This window comes from Bufo bufo, chromosome 10 (assembly GCF_905171765.1).
Source record: "Bufo bufo chromosome 10, aBufBuf1.1, whole genome shotgun sequence".
Taxonomy (NCBI): Eukaryota; Metazoa; Chordata; class Amphibia; order Anura; family Bufonidae; genus Bufo; species Bufo bufo.
Window position 1 is genome coordinate 17,911,382 of NC_053398.1, and position 23,252 is coordinate 17,934,633.

The following is a 23,252-nucleotide window of genomic DNA, read 5'->3' on the forward strand; positions in this document are numbered from 1 at the left end:
TGCATGCCAGGCACACTCTGCTTTTAACCCCGTCCGGTGCCATTACAGCTTTCATCGGATCCAGGGATGCAAGTACCAACATGCATGCTGAGCCCACCATATACTTCTCCTGGAGCCAAATGGCTACTGGTAGGTTCTATATAAGCAGACTCAGTTTTATACGGACTTTAAAACCAGCCTCCAGGACAGATTGACTGGTCAGGTGTGCAATGACTCCAAGGAGATCGCCACGCCTCCAATATATACTACAAAGAAAAAATGTGGGGGATTGAGTCAGCACAACCCTGTATGTAGGTGCACATCACTATGGCGAAATACATATACAAACGCAAAATACAAATGTGATAGCACTCTGCAACCAGCATTCTGCCCTGCCTCTATGCTGGATGAGGCATTGGTGTACATTTTGGCCAAAGCGTAATAAGCCACTCACCACGTCAAGGTCGCCTCTATGGAGTGGTCCCTAACACTAACACTAGTATACATGGCATTGGTTACTGTATTAATGCTGTAGATGATTGTATACATGGTATAGATTAATATATACATGCAGTGTACAGTATGCCAGCAAACCGTACCGGGAATATGTATGAAGACTGGCGTTTTACACTTTGGTATTAATCTATCCCCCATTGGCATCAGATGTACCACAGTTATTAAGGAGACGCACGCTTCTTAATAATTTCGGTGCATCTGTGCAGGTCCCAGTGCCATAATGGAAATCTATGCTAGCAATGGGGCCGGTATAGCTTTCCAGTATAATCTATGCTAGTTTTCTAAAGTAGATTCTACTAAATATGCCCCCCATACCACCCCTATCCTCCCACATTTTGGAACAATGAAGAGCAGAGCTCTAGACCCCCAAAAAAACAAAAACATTTGTGCAGGCATGGCATGTCCCAAAGTTTGTGACTTTTTGACGCCAGTAAAGGGGTTGATAAATGCCCCCCTATGTGCCTGTGTACCAGAAACAAAGTTGAGAACTGACATGTGGATGCAAGAACTGCTATTAGACACCCAGATTTAGTAAATACATGTATTAACCAGGAAATAGCATTGTTGGGCTGTCACCTTTGGAAAAAAGCTTTAATTACGTCCAAAGAGGAAACATTTTAATAGCTTGTCCGTGTATATTTCATGAGACCAAAGGAAAGACTCCCTTGAAATGTAAAACCTCTTTAATGCCAGAACAACTCCATGATTATCCCATTATATGTTTTAAAGGGCTGCTTTCTTCGAGAAACAGCGCCACACCCGTCCACAGGTTGTATCTGATATTGCAGCTGATGCCTGTTCACTTCAGTGGGAGCAGCTCTGTCCACTACACAGTGGATGGAGCTGTGTAGTTTTGGCACTGATTTCCAGAGCTACAAGGTACTGTACCAGCTGATTGTCGGGGGTGCGGGGTGTCGGACTCTCTCCGATCTAATATCAATGGCGTATCCACAGGCCGCACAACTCCTCGGTCCCAAACTAGGAGGTATTACACTATTGGAATTACACTATTAGTTATGGTTCTTCCTATATTTGTTGACCCTAAGGGTGCCTCCATCTAAGACAGAATTATTGCTGCAGATTTTGCAGCGTTTCCATTACAAGATCCTCAACATATCCACAGCAAAGTTTGTATATGTTGCGTGCAATTTATGCTGCGAGTTTCACTGTATGCATTGCAAAGGGTGAAATGCAGTGGAGATTTGCTGTTCTTCTATTTCCACGGCGGATTTTTCTTCTGCAATGCGTGAATGACATTTTGTAAAATCTCACCCAGTTTGATCTTACTGTAATATGCTGTGGAATTCCCCCCCACCCCACCCCCGAAATTCCACATCGGAAAATCCGCAGTGTATCCTCCATGTTAGGCATCAGTCTGACTGCTGCGTTACGAATCTGCGTTTTGTTTATTGTAGAAGCATGTTCCCTTTTATCTGGCTTCTGATGTTGTTGCAGAGGTTCGGTCTGGTTAGAAGTCGATGAGGGTGACCACCTGGTGGACCCAGTTCTGTCCTACTTCCATAGTTGGGAAGACAGGAAAAAGACAGATATTCCTGACTTGCTCCAAACAAACCCAATAATGGCCATAAGATCGTGTATCCATAAGGAGGTCCATTTTTTTAAATTCTGTACAGTGTGTTTCTACCCCAAAATGGGGCCTTCATCAGATGCAACTTGTTACCATGTCTTGCGGAAGTACAGAACCAAACCAAGACATCACCTTCAGTGATACAGACCCATAGCGACGCCATGTGCTGCAGCGCAGGGTCCTAGCACTGACCCCAAATTCACAGCATGCCCCTTTCTTCATCGCCTGCATTTTGTAGCGTCCTTCTGAATATCCAATCTGTTCTCCATGCCATGGCCCCTTTAATATTGCTATAGTGCGCCTCTGCCTTTAGTAATCTTCCCCTGTGTTCTTGCAAGGCAGATTTACATCCGTGACTCTATTTTTGGCTGCGTTACTTTTCCGTGGTAAGGCAGGGCTGTGATATTTATATGTTAATGTATGCCGTCTTTAGCCCTTTAGTAAGAGCTGAAACATTTTTACTTCAGTAAAACAGACAGCTAGAAATGAAATGCCAAACGCAATCTTTCTGGGGACGTGCTCTTCTGAGGATGGCATTCCTGTGCCACCCATCTTTAATGCATGCAGGGGCTCGATGCCTGCCGGGTCCTGTTTACATATTCACTCAGCAATGGGAGGAAGGTGGCGGCGCATATACTCATCCCGATTGAGACACGGGTATTGGACAAATGAGGCTTTATTACTGAGGAGTAAGTTCAAGGTGAAGCAGTGAATTGACACCAACAGGGAAGTTCACTGACAGATAACATGTTCACAGCGCAGCTGTTACTGGACTACATCTCCCATGGTGCCGAGCTGGCGGGGAACATTTTACTACGGAGGGGATGTTGCACACAGCTGCTCTGCAAGGAAGGCAGCTGGACCAGTTCTTACAAAGCTCTATACTCTAGGTGAAGGGGGGTGGTGGTAAACAGCTGTGTTTTTGCTCTGCGTTTAGCGCGTGCGCTGGGAAAACTCGTGACGTACATGCTAAACGTGTCCATAGGGCTCCGTTGGTTAGATATGGAGGCCTTTTAGCCTTGGCCAATATACGTAAGCATAACGCATCGTAGACTACACTATTCCACCCCGCAAAATTAGCCTATGAGTGATTGATGCCACCCCTAGATTTTGAGCATTTTTCTGCAACCGTGTGAACACTAAGGGTGCGGCTATACAGGACGGAATTTCTACGGTGGATTTTGCAGCGTCGCACAATCCATAACGAATCTACAGCAGAATAAGCAAGAGGACTTGTCTGAGATTTTGCTGTGGATTTCACCCTATGCATGTCACGGGTAATGGGGAGGGGATAACGCCAGATAAGACACAGAAGGAATAGACCGGAGTCTAGGCCTCAAAGCAAAGGGAGAGGGATGGTGACCTCCTAGGAATCCCTAGACCTCTCCCTGACTCCTGCCAGTATGAGTAGACCCTGAAGGTGGAAATACTCATACACTGGAACCTTAGCCCTGGAGACCCTGGAAGGCCCTATGAGTGGTGGCAGGGAATGAGACTACTGGTTCGTTCCCAGATGAAGGAACCAGCATCTCCCTGAGGCCTAGACAACAACGCTCACAAGCGAACAACAAAATGCAAAACAGAATGCACTTAGCTTAAAGAAGAATGGGGGAGCAGGAGATCCAAAGGAACAACACACCAGCTCAACCAACTCCAGCAGGAAATATCAACCGCATGGTAAGCAGTGTGAGTCAGAACTAAATAGAGCCTCAGTAATGACCACAAGCTGCACCTGACAAGAGGTGTGGTCATTACCAAACAACAACACTGCAAGATGAAAACAGAGAGACTGTCAGATACCCTCGTGTGCCACCAGTCTCTCAGATCTTCTCACCTCTGTCAGAGGGAGGGACCGTGACAATGCATTGCAGAAGGTGAAATCCGCAGCATAATTTTTCACGGCACTGAAAGCTACTGAGCTATTCAATAAAATGTATCTGTATAGCGCCTCCTGCTGTTTGTACTTTTCCTTATTTCTTGTCCACCTCACTGAAATGGTCTCACAAGCTTAATTTAAATCTTAAACTGCCACCAGTCATATGAGCTGCTAGAAGCTGTGTCGGTTACAGGGAAAGAGCTGTAGCAGAAACGACACACTCCCAGAGATGCTAGCCTCAAGAGAATCTAGCAGAGCAACAAATGGTGAGATCTCTGGATACATGTGAGGTACAGGGGTGTTTCTAGCTTTGTTAGAAAGAGATTGGCATCAAGGGCATAGTTGGAACTTAAAGGGAACCTATCTACATGAAAATGCAAAATAATCTGCAGGCAGCCTGTTGCAGAGCAGAAGAGAGAAGATTCAGTAAAACTGGTATTTTATTCATTTAAATCCCTTCTTATTCTGGGCTTTGAAATCAAGGAGGTGGTCCTATCAGTGATTGACAGCTATCTTTGTATACACTGTCATAGAGGGAAGGCTGTCAATCTCTGATAGGACAGCCTCCTGGACTTCAATGTCCAGAATGAGAGGAATATAAATGTACAAATTGCAAATTTTACTGAATCTTTTCCCATAACATATATATATCAATCTGCTCAGTTCCTCCTGCTCTGTAACACGGTGCCTGCACCTCATACAAAACCTTCAACGTGACAGGTTCCCTTTAAAGTGGCCCTGGAGAAAAAACTAAAAGTGGCCCCATTGACAGAACAAAACTAGGCAGGGCCAACGCCAGTACAGCACAAAACACTGCCCCAGCAGAGCCAAATTCAACAGTACAGCACAAAACACTACCCCAGCAGAGCCAAATTCAACAGTACAGCACAAAACACTGCCACTCTTGCTGCAGTATTTAACAGTGTCACCGTCCTGAGGATGGCCATACAGCTGAAATCAGGATAGCCACTGTGGCTGCAGGCCAGGTGCATAAGTACCTGATGCTTCTAGCATTAATTAATGATGAGAGCATCAGATTGTTATTTACCTAGCCACCAGCCATAAGGAGGGCTCCAGAGGCCCCCCATGAACATCAACCCACCTGTAGCGTCTACGACCAGTCCTAATTGGCATCTACTATATGATGTCTGATTTCCATTTTTTACATCAGTCATAGCATAACCCTTTCAAGCAGTTAATGAAAGCCACTCATTTAAATGGCCGCCTTGGAATACAAAAATTGGTTGCTAAAGTGAACATGTCCTTTCCTTTAGAATACCTAAAGTACATGATATACATGTACTTTAGGTATTCTGTCACCAATGTACGTGAGAGTGTGTGTGTGGCAATCTCTTGTACAAGCAATGAAAGATAGTGTACTAGTAAGGGTCCTTTCACGCGTCCGCATGAATGGGTCCGGATCCGTTCTGCAACGTTGCGGAACGGATCCGGACCTATTCATTTTTAATGGGGCCGGAAAAGAAGCGGACAGCACACAGTGTGCTGTCCGCATCCGCATTTCCGGTCCGCGGCTCCGGAAAAAAATAAAACGTCCTATTCTTTTCCGCAGCTGCAGACAAGAATAGGCATTTCTATTGGGGTGCCGACCCAGTGTTTTGCGGATCCGCAAAACACTGCGGACGTGTGAATGGACACTAAGGGAGATGCAATGGATATACCTCTAGGTAATTTATTGAATGATGATAGAGGTCAAAAGAAAATTACCTCTCCAGTTCTGTGATGCATGGGTTATGTCTAAATTCCATGTACCATAAGGACCTTGTGATTCAGATGGTCACGGGTCTTGCTAAATTCACGTGTGTTTTAAAGAGCCGCAGGATGTAGCTGCAAGGTAATATCTACATCCAGTGTGGTGTGGTCATAAAGATTTCTAATGTAATACAAAAATAATAATAAGTAACCATAATGATGGTGTTTAAGGGGTGTGGCTACTTTGACATTTTTAGTTTTGAATGTCATGTGACCTTGTGACGTCACAATGTCCTTATGGTGCATGAAGCTTAGACCCTACCGTGATGCATGTCTGACAAACAGGAAAGGACTGAAGAATGCAGGATATGAGCTCACAGAAGAGGAGGAGTTACAAGATTAATTACATAATGAATTACAACATAGATAACTTACAAAAGCCAAATATAACAATGGCCACTAGATGGCAGCAAAGTACACGAATTATAGTTGATAGCAGATCTAACCCTACGATAAATATGAATTATCAATGAGAGCGATTAGTTGGAACAGCACATTGGGCTTCATCTTTGTGGTCGGATTGGAGGAAGGAAGACATTCAGGCATTTCCTACCATTCTGCACTGGTTTAGTCTCCAGAAGCCATTACTCCCGGTCATTGAATATCAGTAGAGCTCCAGTATATATAGGGAGGGTTGTGAGTGTCTCTGTATCAGATATGATGATGTTTTGACAGCAATTAATCCTTCACCATGACATTTATCATTGTCAGTGTTCCCTGGGTTTATGCTATTTTTGTCTAGTAAAAAAAAACTAAAAACTGTATGAACATCGTTAAAGAAAGATATTCAGGAGTAGCGTACTTCTATACTGCTTTTGATATTGAGGTGTATTTAACTCTTCCCGACCGCCCAATGTAAATTTATGTCAGCAGTCGGGCATTTAAAAATGGTGCTGGCTCACGATCGGAGTGGATGCCATAGCCGCCAGGTGCCTGCTGTTTAAACAGTTATGGGGGTCAGAATATGAGGAGGACAATAAGAAAAAAAATAGATTTCATTAGACCTCATATTAGACCAGCAATCAGACCCCCAATGTTAATCAGACCTCAGCTCACAGCCTCAATCAGACCCCAATGTTAATAGGACCACAGATCAGACCCACAATCAGGCCTCAGCTCAGACCCCAATGTTAATAAGACCCCAGTAAGACTACAGATCAGACCCACAATCACACCTCAGATAAGAACCCCAATATAAATAACACCCCCATTTAGTTAAAACCCCCATGCCTCAGATCAGACCCCCCATGCCTAAGATCAGACACCCATCAAAAATCAACTTACCTCTCCTGCTCCAGATGCCGCGGGCTCCCAGGATCCAGCTCTCTATCTTCTTTCTGCCGTCGGCTGTGCTGTGACCTGTCATGCACAGCGTGAGGTCACAGAGGGTGTGCGCAGTCACAGCACAGCCAATGGCAGAGGACCAGAAATCGGTGAGTACAGATGCTGGGGAGCGCAGCATTCACCGCTTCCCGGTCCTCTGGTACTAATGAGCGCTTCCATAATCGAAGCGCTCATTAGTATTCGCCCCATATGATGCAGGAACATTTTTCCCCTACTTTTGGGGGGGGGAGGAGTGTGTCTTATGGGGAGAAAAATATGGTACTTTTTTACGGTATTAAGTTTTTATTTGTTTTTCAATATTAAAACGTAAGAAAAACTACATTTGAGGTATCATTTCTGCATTGGAAATGGTGTAAACACCCCCTTTTTGTTTTGTTTTTTAAGAATTCCACCCCATTTGCAATTTTTTTTTTTTACCACATCCCAAATTGCATGCAACTGTAAATGGTGCCATTAGAAAGTACAACTTATCTCGCAAAAAACAAGCCCTCATACGGCTATGTGAATGAAAAAATAAAAAAGGCGTGCCTTTGGAAGGGCTATGAGTAAAGAAATGAAAACGAAAAAAAAAAAAAAAAAGGAAAAATCACCTGGTTTTAATAGGATTAAAAGAGTATTCCCATCTCACCAAGTGATCCCATAGGCCAGTCTTGATCTCATGTTAGTTGGAGTAAATTACACCAAGTTTATTGAGAGGCAAACGCCTCTTAGTAAATTAGTTGCCTCTCTGACACTCTGTGTGCCAGAAATATAAATCAGTTTCTGGCAAAAGTTATAGTAAATCTGGCGGACCACTTAGCTTTGCCCTTTTTCTTGCCACTTCGGAAATGTGTCGAGAAACCTCCATATGGCCTGTATGAATCAGCATACTATAAGAGAACCAGTATTGAAGTAGCATTGTTTTAACGTGAATTCAAAATATTTGTGATTAAATAAGTGAATTTATATATTTACTAAATGTGATAAAAAATATAACACAGACAAATCACATACAGAGCAGTAAAAGTAAATAATCACTGGCCTGCAACACAATGAAGTGAGGGGGGGCGGGGGGCACGTCCTCTCACCCTGTCGGGATGAGCGAATCGACTTCGGATGAAACATCCGAAGTCGATTCGCATAATACTTCGTTTGAATACTGTACGGAGCAAGTGCTCCGTACCGTATTAGAATGTATTGGCTCCGATGAGCCGAAGTTATTACTTCGCGAAGTCTCGCGAGACTTTGCATAATACCTTGAGAAATTGATTTATACTGTAAAAAAAACATTTCCCAAACTCTGGTTCGGTTCCAAGTGGTATTTTTTTACAGTATAAATCAATTTCTCAAGTTATTATGTGAAGTCATAGAAGCCAATACATTCTAATACTGTACGGAGTGCTCGCTCTGTACAGTATTCAAACAAAGTATTATGCAAATCGATTTCGGATGTTTCATCCGAAGTCGATTCGCTCATCCCTAGACACAACCCCTGAACTGTGATGGGGAGAGAGCTGCAGCAGAAAGGACATTCCCCCTGAGCTGTGATAGGGAGAGAGCTTCAGCAGAAAGGACACGTCCCTTGAGAAAGAACACCCCTGTGCTGCCAGCTTGAAATTAATCTAGCAGAGCAATGAGTGGGGAGATCTCTGGATCCATGTGAGGTACAGGGCTGGTTATAGCTTTGTTAGAAAGAGGTTGTCATGTACTACTCATTTTCTTTTTTTTTTTACATTAAAACCCCGAAATAAAGCAGGCTTCTCTTTGGCATATCCCTGTGATCTCCCATGTGAAGCATGATTGCTGACCTTTATAAAGTCAGCTCGGGTTCACTTTGCGTCATCACTTGGGCACAAACTCTTCAGGGTGATATATGGGACACGTACAGTTAGTGGTGACGCCCCAGGCACTAATGATAGACCATTGCAGGCAGATGCCACATCAGCCATTTTCCCCTTTGCAGCTCCTTTAAATTACCAGGCACACATTACACTCTTTAGACATTTGGACTCTTTCTAATAAAGTCGGCTTTTTGTTATTGCAAATTTCAGGCGAAAGGAAGAATAAATATGGAGGTCACAGCCGGCTCTGTTCTTTAGGGAGAGGTCCCCCAGAGATTTCTGGGAAATCAGCGGCTCCAAATATGCAGATTAGCTCATTGTAGCACACGAAATACACTTTCTCCTAATCCTCGGGGGGGTTGAGATTTCTTAGCATTTCTCGGGGCAATCTGCTAAGGAATTGCTTACAGAAATGCTTCATCTTGAGGATTTGTCCTTTTCACAAGTAGAAAATGCTGATTGTATGGGAATGGTGAGAGATCTCGGATATAGCACCTGCCCTGCATGAAGGTTGCCATTTATCATTCGGTTTTCAGCCTTTACACTCCCTAGTAACTGGTGAGGTGCAGCGTGCCTCATGTCTCAGTAATAATTTCACCAGGTTATATTGCATTGTTGCGCGCCATTCTTGTTATGCAATGAACCCCTGCACTGGAAGGTAGTAAGAGAGCCACTTAGGGCCTATTAATGTATTTCATGTAGGTTTCAATGTGATTTCCGCGCAGAAATACACGTATTCTGGCTTCCATTTTTTTCAGCGGGAATCCGAGCTGCAGTTCATAGGGCACCGCTTTTTCCACCTGCCAATTAGAAATCTACCTCGTGGAAAAAACATTGACTTGCTCATTCTAGTCGCGGCAGGTGTCTTTGCACGAACTAGCCCCATTATTTGGAGCTAAAGCCACTTGGGGATAGGTGACATGTGAACTGCAAATCTGCAGCACAAATCTTAAGAGTCGTGCTTTAGATGGAGTCATCACTAGGAGATTAAAGGGGCATTCCGGTTAGAAAAAGTTATCCTCTATCCACAGGAAAGGGGCATAACTATTAGATCGCTGGGTGTCCTACCGCTGGGACCCCCACTGATCACCGGGCCGGGCAACCCATACCCTGTGCAGCCCACCCTGAAATAGATGGAGTGGCTGGTCAGAATGCGCACCGCCGCTTCCTTAATTTCTGTGGGAGCCCCAGAGAAAGCCGAGCGCTGTACTCGGCTATTTCCAGCAGTTCCAAAGTGACTAGCGGCACACTTTCCGACCAACCGTTCCATTTATTTCAGTGGGGAGGATGGTGGCTCCACGGGGTACGGGGTCCCCATTCTCGTGATCGGTGGGGGGCCCAGCGGTAGGACACCCAACCATCTAATAGTTATCCTGTATCCTGTGGATAGGGGATAACTTTTTCTAACTGGACTACCCCTTTAAATCAAGCACGATTTATTGTAGGGCTAGCTCAGCTGAATGTAATGATACCGTTAGTTCATTCATATGCAAATGAGCAGGTAAGTGCACTGAGGGCGGGCCCAAACAACTTAAAGCACTCTTGTTTACTTCCACCTTCCTCTGCAAGCCCCTACCTCTCCTTCTTGAGTGATAGGACCAGGTACCTGCTTAGTCATCTTGCCTGGCCCTGTCACTAAAGAAGGAGAAGGAAGGGCTAGCAGGAGGAGCAAGGATCCACAAAATGGCTTGGGCACGCCCTTGGTGCACTTAACTGCTCATTTGCATATGGATTACAAGTTATTTTTATTTTTTGTTGTCATTTTCAAAGCTTCCACTCTTATTAGAAGGGTCCCCCAAAAATTAGGTGATCGTATGGTGCTGCTGGGATCCCCAAAGTTCAGCTGTAATTTGGTGGGGGAACCAGGCAGCAAGTGTTACAGGGGTATTCCCGTCTCATGAAGTAATGGCATATCCCAGCATATCGCTTTGTGATCCGTGAGGAATCAGTCCGTCGGATCCCTAACGATTCTGAGAATAAAAGGTTATAACGCCGCAGCCCTTCACCGTGTTTTTTTTTGACAGCAGCGCCCCAGGGCCGCAGCAGTGATTCTTATGAGGTCGCACCCCAAGTAATCGAAAAGTGATGACTTTATAAGTGATCATACTATGAGATGAGAATACTCTTTTAGTGTGGTGCGCTATTTTATCCAGTAAAATGTCCAACGCCATGACAAAAACCCAAGAGGCCCACTTATAGTCAGTGCTCTCTGTTGGCTGCCATCAGTGTCTATTATAGCGCAGGTGTGAATGGACCCTAAATCCGACACTACCTGTAACTGGTTCCGTCAACATATGGAGACTGACCGTACAGGTATGACCACTTCTCCTGTGTGAATGAGGGCCAGCTAACCCCCCACATAGAGTTATTTTTTTTATTTATTTTTTACACATGGTTATGTAAATGGTCACCATGGAAATTCTCCTAATCGCCCGTCCTTCTGCTACCTGTAGACTATAGGGTCCACTTTTAAAGGGGTTTTCTGAGATTTTTTTTTTTTCCCGGGGATAGGTCATCAGTATTTTTCCTACACCATGTGACATGTTCATTGATCACGTGGCTTAGGAGCAGCTCAGCCTCATTCAATTGAATTAGGTTCAGCTGCGATACCAAGCACGACCACTATGCAATGTACGGCGCTGTGCTTGGTGAGCATGGAGAAGGCAGCAGCACTCACAGTAGCGCCAGTGCCTTCTCAACACAACTGACCGGCGGAGTTCCCAAGCGTCAGACCCCCACCGATCAGATGCTGATGACCTATCCTCAAGATAGGTCATCAGTAAAAAAACAAACAAAAAAAAAAAAAAAAACCTTTTTTCATAGCTCCCTCATTGTTACCATCTTATTCTTCTTTTTTATTGTAATCATTAGGTTGTTTTTTTCTCCTCGGTGCGCACATGCTTCACTGAATATTTATTGGAAAATAAATTGAAATTAAACCCGTCCCCTGTATTAGAGGTATTCGCCTTTAAATTGAAAGGAACAAGCCTTTTCACATATTATGCATCCAGCGGTATTAAATGATTGGCAGGATTAGTTCAAGTAAATATATGCAGATTACATTTTGAATAAAGTGCGGAGCGATCTTTTATGGGCTATAACCGTATTCATGAGAACATGGCAGATGAGCGTAATCTGCCATGACTGTTTGCACAGCGCTTGTGGCTTCTTCCCTGGCTATCTGCAGTGTTACGCCATACAGTTTTACATAAGGACTTAGCAGTACTTCCATGTTAAAGGGGTTATCCCATGAATCATTTTCCTAAAATTCTTGAGCTGCTCGTTTAACATAATTTGCAGTGGTTTTTGCATGCAAATATTGTCACGCTTCGGTGTGGGAAACACCAAACCGAGCATAAGGGGGAACAGGGAATCAGGCCTGAGCGCTAGGGAAGGAAGATGGACACCTAGTAAAACCCTAACCAAAATCCTGACTGACTATCAGTATGAACAGACCCCAGAGGTAGGTGAGTTCATACGAGGTAATACCTAGAGTCCTTTCTAGTCCTATAGGACCCTGGTACTAATGGCAGGGACGAGACTACCTGTTCCTCCAAAAGGAAGGACGAACAGGAGTTTCCTTCAGGCATAATATACAAACAATAGGGAAATGCAACACACAGAACCCAAACAAAATACAAAAAGGGAAAGGAAAGACTTAACTTCAAAGGAGCTATGGAAGCACCAGGAACTCCGCCGAGTTCCACACACCAGCAATCCACAACTGAAACTGAAGCTATAAACCGCACAGCATTGTGGGAGAAGCAACAATAAATAAGGAAGGTTAAATGTCCACATTAGCAACACCTGAAGCAAGGGGTGTGGCCATTGCCAGAAACAACACAGACGCCTATTGATCCACAAGGAAAACCTGTCAGATCAAACCACGTGTTGCCAGTCTCACCGATCTGCTGCCACCTGTCGCGGAAACGTCCTTGACAAATATATTTGACATCATTTTTGCTTTCTCATGCCCCCCTTCCCTTTGGTGCTCCTGGGACAGGCTTTGGATAGAATCCGACTCCTTCCCCCTCTGGAAGCTGACAATGTAGTCTATTCTTAGTTTGCCTCTAAATGGTGTCACTGTCTTCTATGCTGTATTGCCATGTTACTGCTTCTTCCCTGACTTTAGTATTGCACTCTATGGGACTGGCAGGCGTATAAACCTTTACAAGTTTCAGGCTGCCACAACAACAGATTTTCACCTTGCAGTTTTGCGAAGGAGCCTCCTTCCTGTGTCTAACCACTGAGATGTTGTGGTCGCTATTGACTGTGGCATCTGAGGAGTTAAAGATTTTCTGTCAGAATGATCAACCCTATTAAACCAGGCCTACTGTGATAGGGTTGATCATGCTAATTAAAGGGGTTGTCCTGGCTTTTGATGACCGACACCCCCGCCAATCAGCTGTATGGGAAGACGGCGCTCACAGTGCACACGTGCCTTCTCTCTTCCTGTCCGCTGCTTTGGTCTATGGCAAAGACATATCTGTATGTTAGATGCAGAGATATATGCTTTTATATTCATATGTAAAATAGCACTTTGGAGCACCAGTGGGCAGGGCTGAATCCTTGGAGCACTGTTTTTGTAATTCCCCTGTGCTCTTTCTAAGTATAGAAAATCACTCATCACAATATGATACTGCTGTGTCAGTGTCTCAGGTTCAAATCCCAGGAGAGATGTCTACATTTATTTTTGCTTCACTTAGTTATTTTTCTCCCTCATTTAACCCATAATAAAAGGCTATAGCCTTACTATTTTGAGAATAGTGGTTTTCTGCTCTTAGAAAGCTAATATATATTACGTGTGTCTTGATAATCATATATTACTCCTGTAAATAAACCAGTAATATGTATTTTAGCTTTCTAAGCATAGAAAACGCACAAGGGCGTTACAAAAGCAGTGCATCAAGGATACAGCCCTGCCCCCTGGTGCTCCAACATCTCATTTGCATATGGATAAAAATGCAGCTACCTCTGCAGCTCTTTAACATACAGACAAAAGAAAGGTATTGTTTTAATGTGCATGATCGAACCTACCAGGCAGTATTCCTGGTTCAATAGGGATGATCATGGTGACAGAACCTGTTCTACTGTCAAAAAAATCTGCAACATAATCCTCAGTAATTACATGTAGATTTTGCAGCGAATTCCACAACACATGTTCTTCCCAATACATGTTTATGTGCCATTAAGGAAAGGATGAACTGATGAAGAGGTCCATTCTCTGTAGCCTCTAGATCCTGATTTTCAGTAGAGCTCCATTAGAATCAATCATTTCTAGCTCTATCACAAGATTTCAGAACATGTCATGTTGTAGACTTTGTCGTTATGTTTCTTTTTTTTTTTTAATCTTTTTCAGTCCTGGTCCCAACAAGGAGGTGGCCACTGCTGTGGATTTCCAAGGTCCAAAACGCAAGCTGTACAGTGCATTACCCGGGAGGCATTTCATTGTGGTAAAACCTTATCAACCTCAAGGAGAAGGCGAGATTCCTCTGCACAAGGGCGACAGGATAAGGGGTAAGATATATAAAGGGTTAACTCCTGGAAGACATTTTTCTCAACATTTGCATCTCAAGTAATTTTTATCCATCAAACCATAGTGGAGCCAGCTTCCACCATGAGCAAACATGTCCTATTGTGCTGGTGTTGCCGTAATAGAAATCTGTGCTGTATGCACTGACTTCCTGAGGAGCTTGCCCTTGTACACAGAAGCCAATCTGAACAGTCAGAGATGCAGTGTACAGCATGGGGAAGGATAGGGCAGCCATGGACTTCGGACTACCACTGGATATCGCAGCTAATCTGCAATCAATATCATTACCTTGCGGACCACAAACTTCCAGTAAGGATTTTGGATAAATGGGAACATTTTTGTTTTCTTGGATCTCCATTCCTGGTCTACCAAAGAAGTACTGTTCATTTTATGTGGCTGAACTATAAATATAATTATAGCAGATTACCACCAATGATCTCTTGAGCTTTTTAGGAGTGGTTTAGCTCTTCTTCTTGCTGAGATCTAATTGATGTAAGGAGAGTTACAGACAATGCTTCCTGGGGAAAAAAAGACAATATGCAAATTAGCTCTCATCCAGAAGGGAGAACAGTATTTCTACTGCCACCTATAGCTCGCTACCCTGTAAGTCTATGTCTAATTTTTTAGAGCCTTAAAGAGTCACTGTACTTTCACATAATTTTATTTCATTTAATAGAGAATAGTGTAACTAGAAAATTTCTAAATCACTTAATTAAAAAATTCTGCCTGCATCCACCTGAACAAAGCTGTAAAGTCATGGCCACTAGGGGTCTCACTTCTATCTAGTTTGCAGTCCATTTCCTGTTGCCAGGCAAGATCTAGCCCTAGTAACAGAGAGACAGAAGACGGCAGAGAGGAAGTGGGGGCGTGTCAGAGCTAGATAAAAGAACTGCCTCCACACTGCTTCTGAAGATAACAGGAGCATCCTACCTTTCCCTAAGGGCTCATGCACACAAACGTATTTTCTTTCTGCGTCCATTTTGTTTTTTTGCGGACTGTATGCGGAGCCATTTATTTTAATGGGTCCGCAAAAAAAAACAAAAAACTGAAGTTCCGTTTCTGTATGTCCATTCCGTTAAAAAATAGAGTATGTCCTATTATTGTCAGCATCACGGATAAGCATAGTACTGTTCTAATAGGGGCAAGCTGTTCCGTTCCGCAAAATATGCAATGCACACGGACGTCATCCGTATTTTTTGTGAATCAGTTTTTTGCAGACTGCAAAATACATACGGTCGTATGCATGAGTCCCAAGTGTGATGTTCCCTCCTTATCTGTTCTGTCAACTCCAGAGCTCAAAACAAACATAGTGGGAAGTAAGAGAAAGGACATCACAGCATACAGTACTGGCAGATACCACAGAAGAGATACACCCCTAGCTTGTGAGAGAAATGCATCTAGCTGTTCAGCTAAATAGGGGAATAAATAGGCTGAAAAAGACATTAGGGATGCCCAAAAAAGACCTGTTCCTTCACAGTTATGATTGTACAGAGCCATTATGCAATAATTTTTTTATTTTATTTTTTTAAACTCCGGTACGTTTTAAGACCTGACTAGAGATATCTGACAATCTAGAGATGCTCATCTGTAGATAAGATAGCTGCTTTGGAGTTTTTGTTCCTCATCACTTCAGGGTAGATCCTGATTAAATGTATGATGTAGCTCTTGGAAGGTACTGGTTCTCCTGGCACTAATGGTCTAAAAACATTTTAGTGAATACAGATACCCCCTCCTTTACACTAGAGCGGCCGCCAGGTCTTGGGCCTTTCCATATCGTCCCCCTGTTCGATAGACCGTCATATACAACGGGTGCTGCTATGGACAGCAGAGCTGCCTGTCTTGTGTAATGAGTGGATTGGAAAAGAAAATTAGAAAAGATGAAGCTTGATGTTTTTTTTCCCCCAGTTTTTCGAGCAGATGGCTTTGGCAGATTAGGACTTGATTAATAAAATGAAGTGTAGTGTTTGATTAAGAGAACATCAGTAAAAGGAGGCAGCCCCTTTCAGGACGCCAGAATCGGCACAAGGCGTCTAACCGTTCGTGCGAAAATGAATGTTTTGCCTAATATTACAGATTTCAAAGTTTCATTGATGATGCCGTCAGCAAATGAGTCATTCCACCAAAACCAACTGCCTATCCTTCAGTGCCAGGAAGACTAGGTGACCAAGCTTCACGTGCCAAGTTGTTACCTACAAAGCTGAAGGAGTTAACATTATATCGTTCAGACTTTATATCGTCCTACCAGCTCATTGCAGTATTTGTTTATTAAAGGGGTATTCCAGGAGTACAATATTGATGGCCGATCCTCAAGATAGGTCATCAGTACCCGGCAACACCACCGATCGATCACGACACTGCTGGCAGCCTCCTCACAGCTCACCAAGCACAGCGCCATACATTGTATAGTGGATGTGCATGGTATTGCAGCCCAGACCCATTCACTTGAATATTACTGAGCTGCCCCTAGGTCTGGTGACTGGCCTAGCAAGAGGCCGTGGCGCTTAGTGGCCTCTTTAAACAGCTGATCGACAGGGTTGTCGGGAGTCAGATTCCAACCAGATATTGATCATCCATATCAAAATCCCAGACAACCCCTTTAACCGGTATATACATTCCAGCACAGAACTATATGGAACACGTACATATGATAAATAGCTCCTATAAGAATATTTTAATCACTTCTCCCTTTGCGCAGAGACGTTAAAATTATTCCATTGTTTGAATTGGAAAACATGGCGGAACTGATTTGAAAAACCGCCATCCACGCAACGATAAATAAGGTGATTAGTCCCAGTGATTAGCGTGCTGCAAGGCTTCCTACCAGATGACGTTATGCTGCAGGGAATGTCACTGCAAAAGAGAAGGGACTTTGAAGCATGGATGGTATTCTGGTTAGCAGACCTCATGTTTGTCAACTACTGCGCATGGTTAAGGCTTATGTGGTCTCGCCTTTATTGAAACCTATAAGGCCTCTTTCACACGATCGTGACGGATTGGCTCCTTTTGCATTCAGGGTGCGTTCAGAGAAACTCGCACCATTCTGCAAGCAAGTTCAGTCAGTTTTGTCTGCAATTGCGTTCAGTTGTTCAGTTTTGATGCGTTTTTCACGCGCGTGATAAATAACTGAAGGTTTACAAACAACATCTCCTAGCAACCATCAGTGAAAAAACGCATCGCACCCGCACTTGCTTGCGGATGTAATGCGTTTTTCACGCAGCCCCATTCACTTCTTTGGGGCCTGCGTTGCGTGAAAAACGCAGAATATAGAACATGCTGTGATTTTCACGCAACGCAGAACTGAAGCGTGAAAAAAAAACCACTCATGTACACAGACCCATTGAAATGAATGGGTCAGGATTCAGTGCGGGTGCTATGCGTTCACGTCACGCATTGCACCCGCGCGGAAAACTCGCCTAAGGCCTCTTTCACACGGGCGTCATATTTTTGGCTCGGATAAGAGGCGGGTGCATTGCGGGAAAATGCGCGATTTTTCCGCGCGAGTGCAAAACATTGTAATGCGTTTTGCACGCGCGTGAGAAAAATCTGCATGTTTGGTACCCAAACCCGAACTTCTTCACAGAAGTTCGGGTTTGGGATCGGGGTTGTGTAGATTGTATTATTTTCCCTTATAACATGGTTATAAGGGAAAATAACAGCATTCTGAATACAGAATGCATAGTACAATAGCGCTGGAGGGGTTAAAAAAATTAAATAAAATTTAACTCACCTTAATCCACTTGCTCGCGCAGCCGGCATCTCTTCTCTTCTTCTTCTTTGCTGATTGCAGGAAAAGGACCTGTGGTGACGTCACTCCGGTCATCACATGGTCCATCACATGATCTTTTACCATGGTGATGGATCATGTGATGGATCATGTGATGACCGGAGTGACGTCACCACAGGTCCTTTTCCTGCAATCAGCAAAGAAGGAGACAGAAGAGAAGCCGGGCTGCGCGAGCAAGTGGATGAGGTGAGTTAAATTTTTTATTTTTTTTTAACCCCTCCAGCGCTATTGTACTATGCATTCTGTATTCAGAATGCTATTATTTTCCCTTATAACCATGTTATAAGGGAAAATAATAAAATGATCGGGTCCCCATCTCGATCGTCTCCTAGCAACCGTGCGTGAAAATCGCACCGCATCCGCACTTGCTTGCAGATGCTTGCGATTTTCACGCAGCCCCATTCACTTCTATGGGGCCTGCGTTGCGTGGAAATCGCACAATATAGAGCATGCTGCGAATTACACGCAACGCAGAATGCTCTATATGATGCGTGAAAATCAACGCTCATGTGCACAGCCCCATAGAAATGAATGGGTCCGGATTCAGTGTGGGTGCAATGCGTTCACCTCACGCATTGCACCCGCGTGGAATACTCGCCCGTGTGAAAGGGGCCTAAGAGCTGGAACGTGAGTGGCCCAGGGAAATACCTGAATACATGAGGCTCATTAGGCCCTATAAAAATTGTTCACTCAGGACCTCCCCACGCTTTCAATGGATGAAGAGTGAAGAGTATGTTCTCATGTAGCTAATACAAAAAGTGAATATTCAGCCCAGATCTGCAATGCATAGCATTAAATCTGCAATACAAATCCCTATAGGAAACGTGGATTTTACAGCCAGACTTTCTATGGCAAGTCCGCAATGTAGACCTAAGGCCTCTTGCACACGAACGTGTGCGCCCTGTGCTGTGGCCCGCAATGCACGAACACCCACCGTGGGGCAGCCGCAGCGGATCGCGGACCATTTCACTTTAATGGGTCCGCGATCCGGCCTTTCCGTAAAAAGATAGGACATGTTCTATCTTTTTGCGGAACGGAAGTACGGGACGAAACCACATGGCTTATTGCACACGAACGTGTGTACTCCGTGGCCGTATTGCGGACCGCATTTGCGGATCCGCAATACACGGGCACCGTTCCTTGTGCATTCCGCATCACTTATGTGGACCCATTCACTTCAATGGGTCCGCAAATCCAGAGATGCGGAACGGAAGCACGGAAACCTACGGAAGCACTACGGAGTGCTTCCGTGGAGTTTCGTCCCGTACTTGCGTTACGCAAAAAGATAGAACATGTCCTATCTTTTTTCGGAACGGCCGGATCGCGGACCCATTAAAGTGAATGGGTCCGCGATCCGCTGCTGGGTGTTTGTGTATTGTGGTAGTAAATAGTAACAATTCTGCAGCCTCTTTTCTTTGAACTCTGAATTGTGCAGTTCCTCTGTTATTCCTCCTGAATATTTATGAATAAATTGACAACTGGTTGTTAACATTTCCCTTAGTCAAGGAGTATGTCACTATACAGTCTGATGGTGTCAGCACTGATTGAGTGTCTAGGGACGCAGCCTGGGTTTTCTGAGATTTATTTATTTTCTTTTACTAATGACCTGATCAAATACTGATAGGTCATCAGTATTTGATCGGTGAGGGTCCAACACCCGGGACCTCTGCCGATCAGCACTCCTATGAGCGCTGCAGTTTTCTCACAGCTCACCAAGCACAGCGCCGTACATTGTATAGTGGTCGTACTCGGTATTGCAGCTCAGCCCCATTCACTTGAATGAGGCTGAGCTGCTCCTAGGCCACGTGAATGATGAACATGATGTCACTGGCCTAGGAAAAGCAGAGAGAAGGCCGTGGCGCTTACAGGATGTCTTCTTGACAGCTGATTGGTGGGGGTCCCGGGTGTCATACCCCCACTGATCAGATACTGATGACCAGTAAAAAAAAAAAATCGGAAAACCCCTTTACCCCCAGTTGTCAATTTATTCATACGTTTCTTGGAAGAATAAAGGAGGAACGGCACAACACAGAGTTGCAAATGAGTGAACTACAACTTTCTAATATTCTTTAAATAAAGGGGTTGTCTCACCTCAAACATCGGTGGCATACCGCTAGGATATGCCACCAATTTCATATAGGTGTGGGTTCCACCTCTTGAACTCTAGAATGGATTGCCCAAAGTTTTGAAGAGCACACCACACATGCTTGTCCACCCTCCATTAATTTCTATGGGAGAGGAAAGGAGAGAGCACCGCCCATACGCAGGCAATGCTCCATTCACTTCTGTGAAGCTGCCGGAAATAACCAAGCGAGCGCTCGGTTGGAAGGGAAGGAACAAAGTTGTTTGCATAAGGCTACTTTCACACTAGTGTTTTTTGCAGGTCCGTCATGGATCTGAAAAAACGCTTCCGTTAAAATAATACAACTGCATGCATCCGTCATGAACGGATCCGGTTGTATTATGTCTTCTATAGCCATGACGGATCCGTCATGAACACCATTGAAAGTCAATGGGTGTCAGAGAAAACGGATCTGTCTCCATTGATTTACATTGTGTGTCAGGACGGATCCGTTTCTGTCCGCGATGGGGACGCAGCCAAATGGAATAGAATGCATTTTGGTGCATTCCATTTCGTTCAGTTCAGTTTTGTCCCCATTGACAATGAATGGGTCAAAACTGAAGCGTTTTCATCCGCTATTGAGATCCTATGACGGATCTGGATAGCGGAAATGGAAAGCGCAAGTGTGAAAGTAGCCTAAGCTGCACATAGCTCACATGAGCTTCCTTCTGCAACTCTACTCAGCCACTTACTGTCCAGGACCAACCTCCTTCCCCAGCTGCCTGACCAAAGATATTAAAAGACAGAAACATGCAATGCGACAATAAACTGCAATATAAAGTACAAAATTGCGTAATAATAACAAGTGCTACACTATAAGTGCGAGATACTTGGCAAATCGTTTTGTACAAAATTATTTGAGCCCGTCTGCCGAGCGTCAAGGCGATCTCTGTTAGACGGGTTCCTACGCTAAATTCTACCTGTTAGGTGCCATGACGGCTACCATACACTTCAGGGAGTGTAGGTTCCACGTACCTGCATTGAATACTACCTGTTAGGTGCCATGACAGCTACCATACACTTCACACTTCAGGGAGTGCAGGTTACACAGCAGGCCCACTCCACGACACCACCTACGCCAAATGGCTACCAAGGGTTGCAGTGAGAGTCCACAAACTATCTCACTCCTGGTGCCATGGCTTCAGTGAGTGAGGGGGAGCAGGCCTGACTATGTACTAACACTAATTAAAATCAGCCTATAGGGCAAACAGGATGGTCAGTCATGCACTCCTGACCATCCTGTTTGCCCTATAGGCTGATTTTAATTAGTGTTAGTACATAGTCAGGCCTGCTCCCCCTCACTCACTGAAGCCATGGCACCAGGAGTGAGATAGTTTGTGGACTCTCACTGCAACCCTTGGTAGCCATTTGGCGTAGGTGGTGTCGTGGAGTGGGCCTGCTGTGTAACCTGCACTCCCTGAAGTGTATGGTAGCTGTCATGGCACCTAACAGGTAGTATTCAATGCAGGTACGTGGAACCTACACTCCCTGAAGTGTATGGTAGCCGTCATGGCACCTAACAGGTAGAATTTAGCGTAGGAACCCGTCTAACAGAGATCGCCTTGACGCTCGGCAGACGGGCTCAAATAATTTTGTACAAAACGATTTGCCAAGTATCTCGCACTTATAGTGTAGCACTTGTTATTATTACGCAATTTTGTACTTTATATTGCAGTTTATTGTCGCATTGCATGTTTCTGTCTTTTAATGTTGTTCCCTGCCATAGCAATGTGCTACTGCGGTTTGGTAAGTGCTGACTGACCCCCTTTTTTTGGCTTTTTTTTTTTTTTTTTTCTGACCAAAGATATGGCACGCTCTGCTGTGTGCTATACTGAGAAGACTCCTTCTACAGGGGAAGTTAGAAGGGGATATATTGTCAGCTGCCAGAAGGGGAAGGAGACTGATTGTGTTCAGAGGTTATCCCCAGCCCAGATTAGCAGCAGCAAAGATACGACTTGGAAGAAATACATAACACCCACATCCTGTTAAAATGTGTAGCTAATAGCAATTGATTGATGGGAGGAGCCCCTATAATTCCTCTTTATTAGGGCTCATTCAGACGGCCGTATGCTGTCCGCAAAAATTTGGATCCGTTTTTTTTTGCGGATTAGATGCTGTCCCATTCACTTCTATGGGGCCCTTTTCTTTCATTGCACGGCTCAGCAAAAAATGAAACATGTCCTATACTTGTCAGTGAAAATCAGGACATGGCCCTATTAAAGTCTATGGATCAGCAAAAAAACGGAATGCATGCTGAACTGTCCGCAAAAAAAACGGTTCCGCATTTTTGCGGACAGCATACAGCCGTCTGAATGAGCCCTTAGGTTAGGATTTTGGTTATTATTAATTTCTAAATTAGTGATCTGTATGGAAGTGTTCACTATTACACGTACATATTTCCGTGGAAGCTGCTATTAATTAGCGTGGAGCTTGGATGTATAGCGCGCACCAGCTACTTAATTGTTGCCAGAACCTCCTGGATGAGCTCTATGCGACTTAATTAGAATGCAGTTTGGATGTGTTTTAATAGACACCATGATGCTCGCCAATTTATGTACATCCAGCGTATGTCTACATGATACACTCTGTATGTACAAAGGGCATCATTTATCAGCTACTGAACTAATTGAGGAAGCAACGGAAGGAGTCATTAAAAAAGGGGTCATTTAAGTGGCTTTGCCTCCAGATGCCTTGTCTTTCTCGTCTTCACCCTGTGTGACCTGATCGTGCATCATAGTGGCAAGATGGATCATCAGTATCAGATTGGTGGAGGTCCAACTCTCAGCACCCCACCAATCGGCTATCTGAAGGGGCTGTGGGGCTCAGACAAGTGCTGCTCCTCTTTAGTGTACCAAGCACAGCGCTCTGCATTTTATAGTGGCTGTGCTTGGTACTGCAGTTCAATCCCATTCCCTTGAAT

The 23,252-nt window shown here is 44.3% G+C and overlaps 1 protein-coding gene across 3 annotated transcripts in view; it reads left to right on the forward strand.

The window, feature by feature from the left end:
- Window positions 1-23,252, forward strand: part of SHANK2 (SH3 and multiple ankyrin repeat domains 2) — a 514,254-nt gene that overhangs the window by 223,761 nt on the left and 267,241 nt on the right. For all 3 annotated transcript variants that reach the window (XM_040409073.1, XM_040409075.1, XM_040409074.1), the window contains exon 12: window positions 14,253-14,410. In XM_040409073.1, coding sequence (XP_040265007.1) covers window positions 14,253-14,410 — 158 coding nt within the window. The remainder of the gene's footprint in view (window positions 1-14,252; window positions 14,411-23,252) is intronic.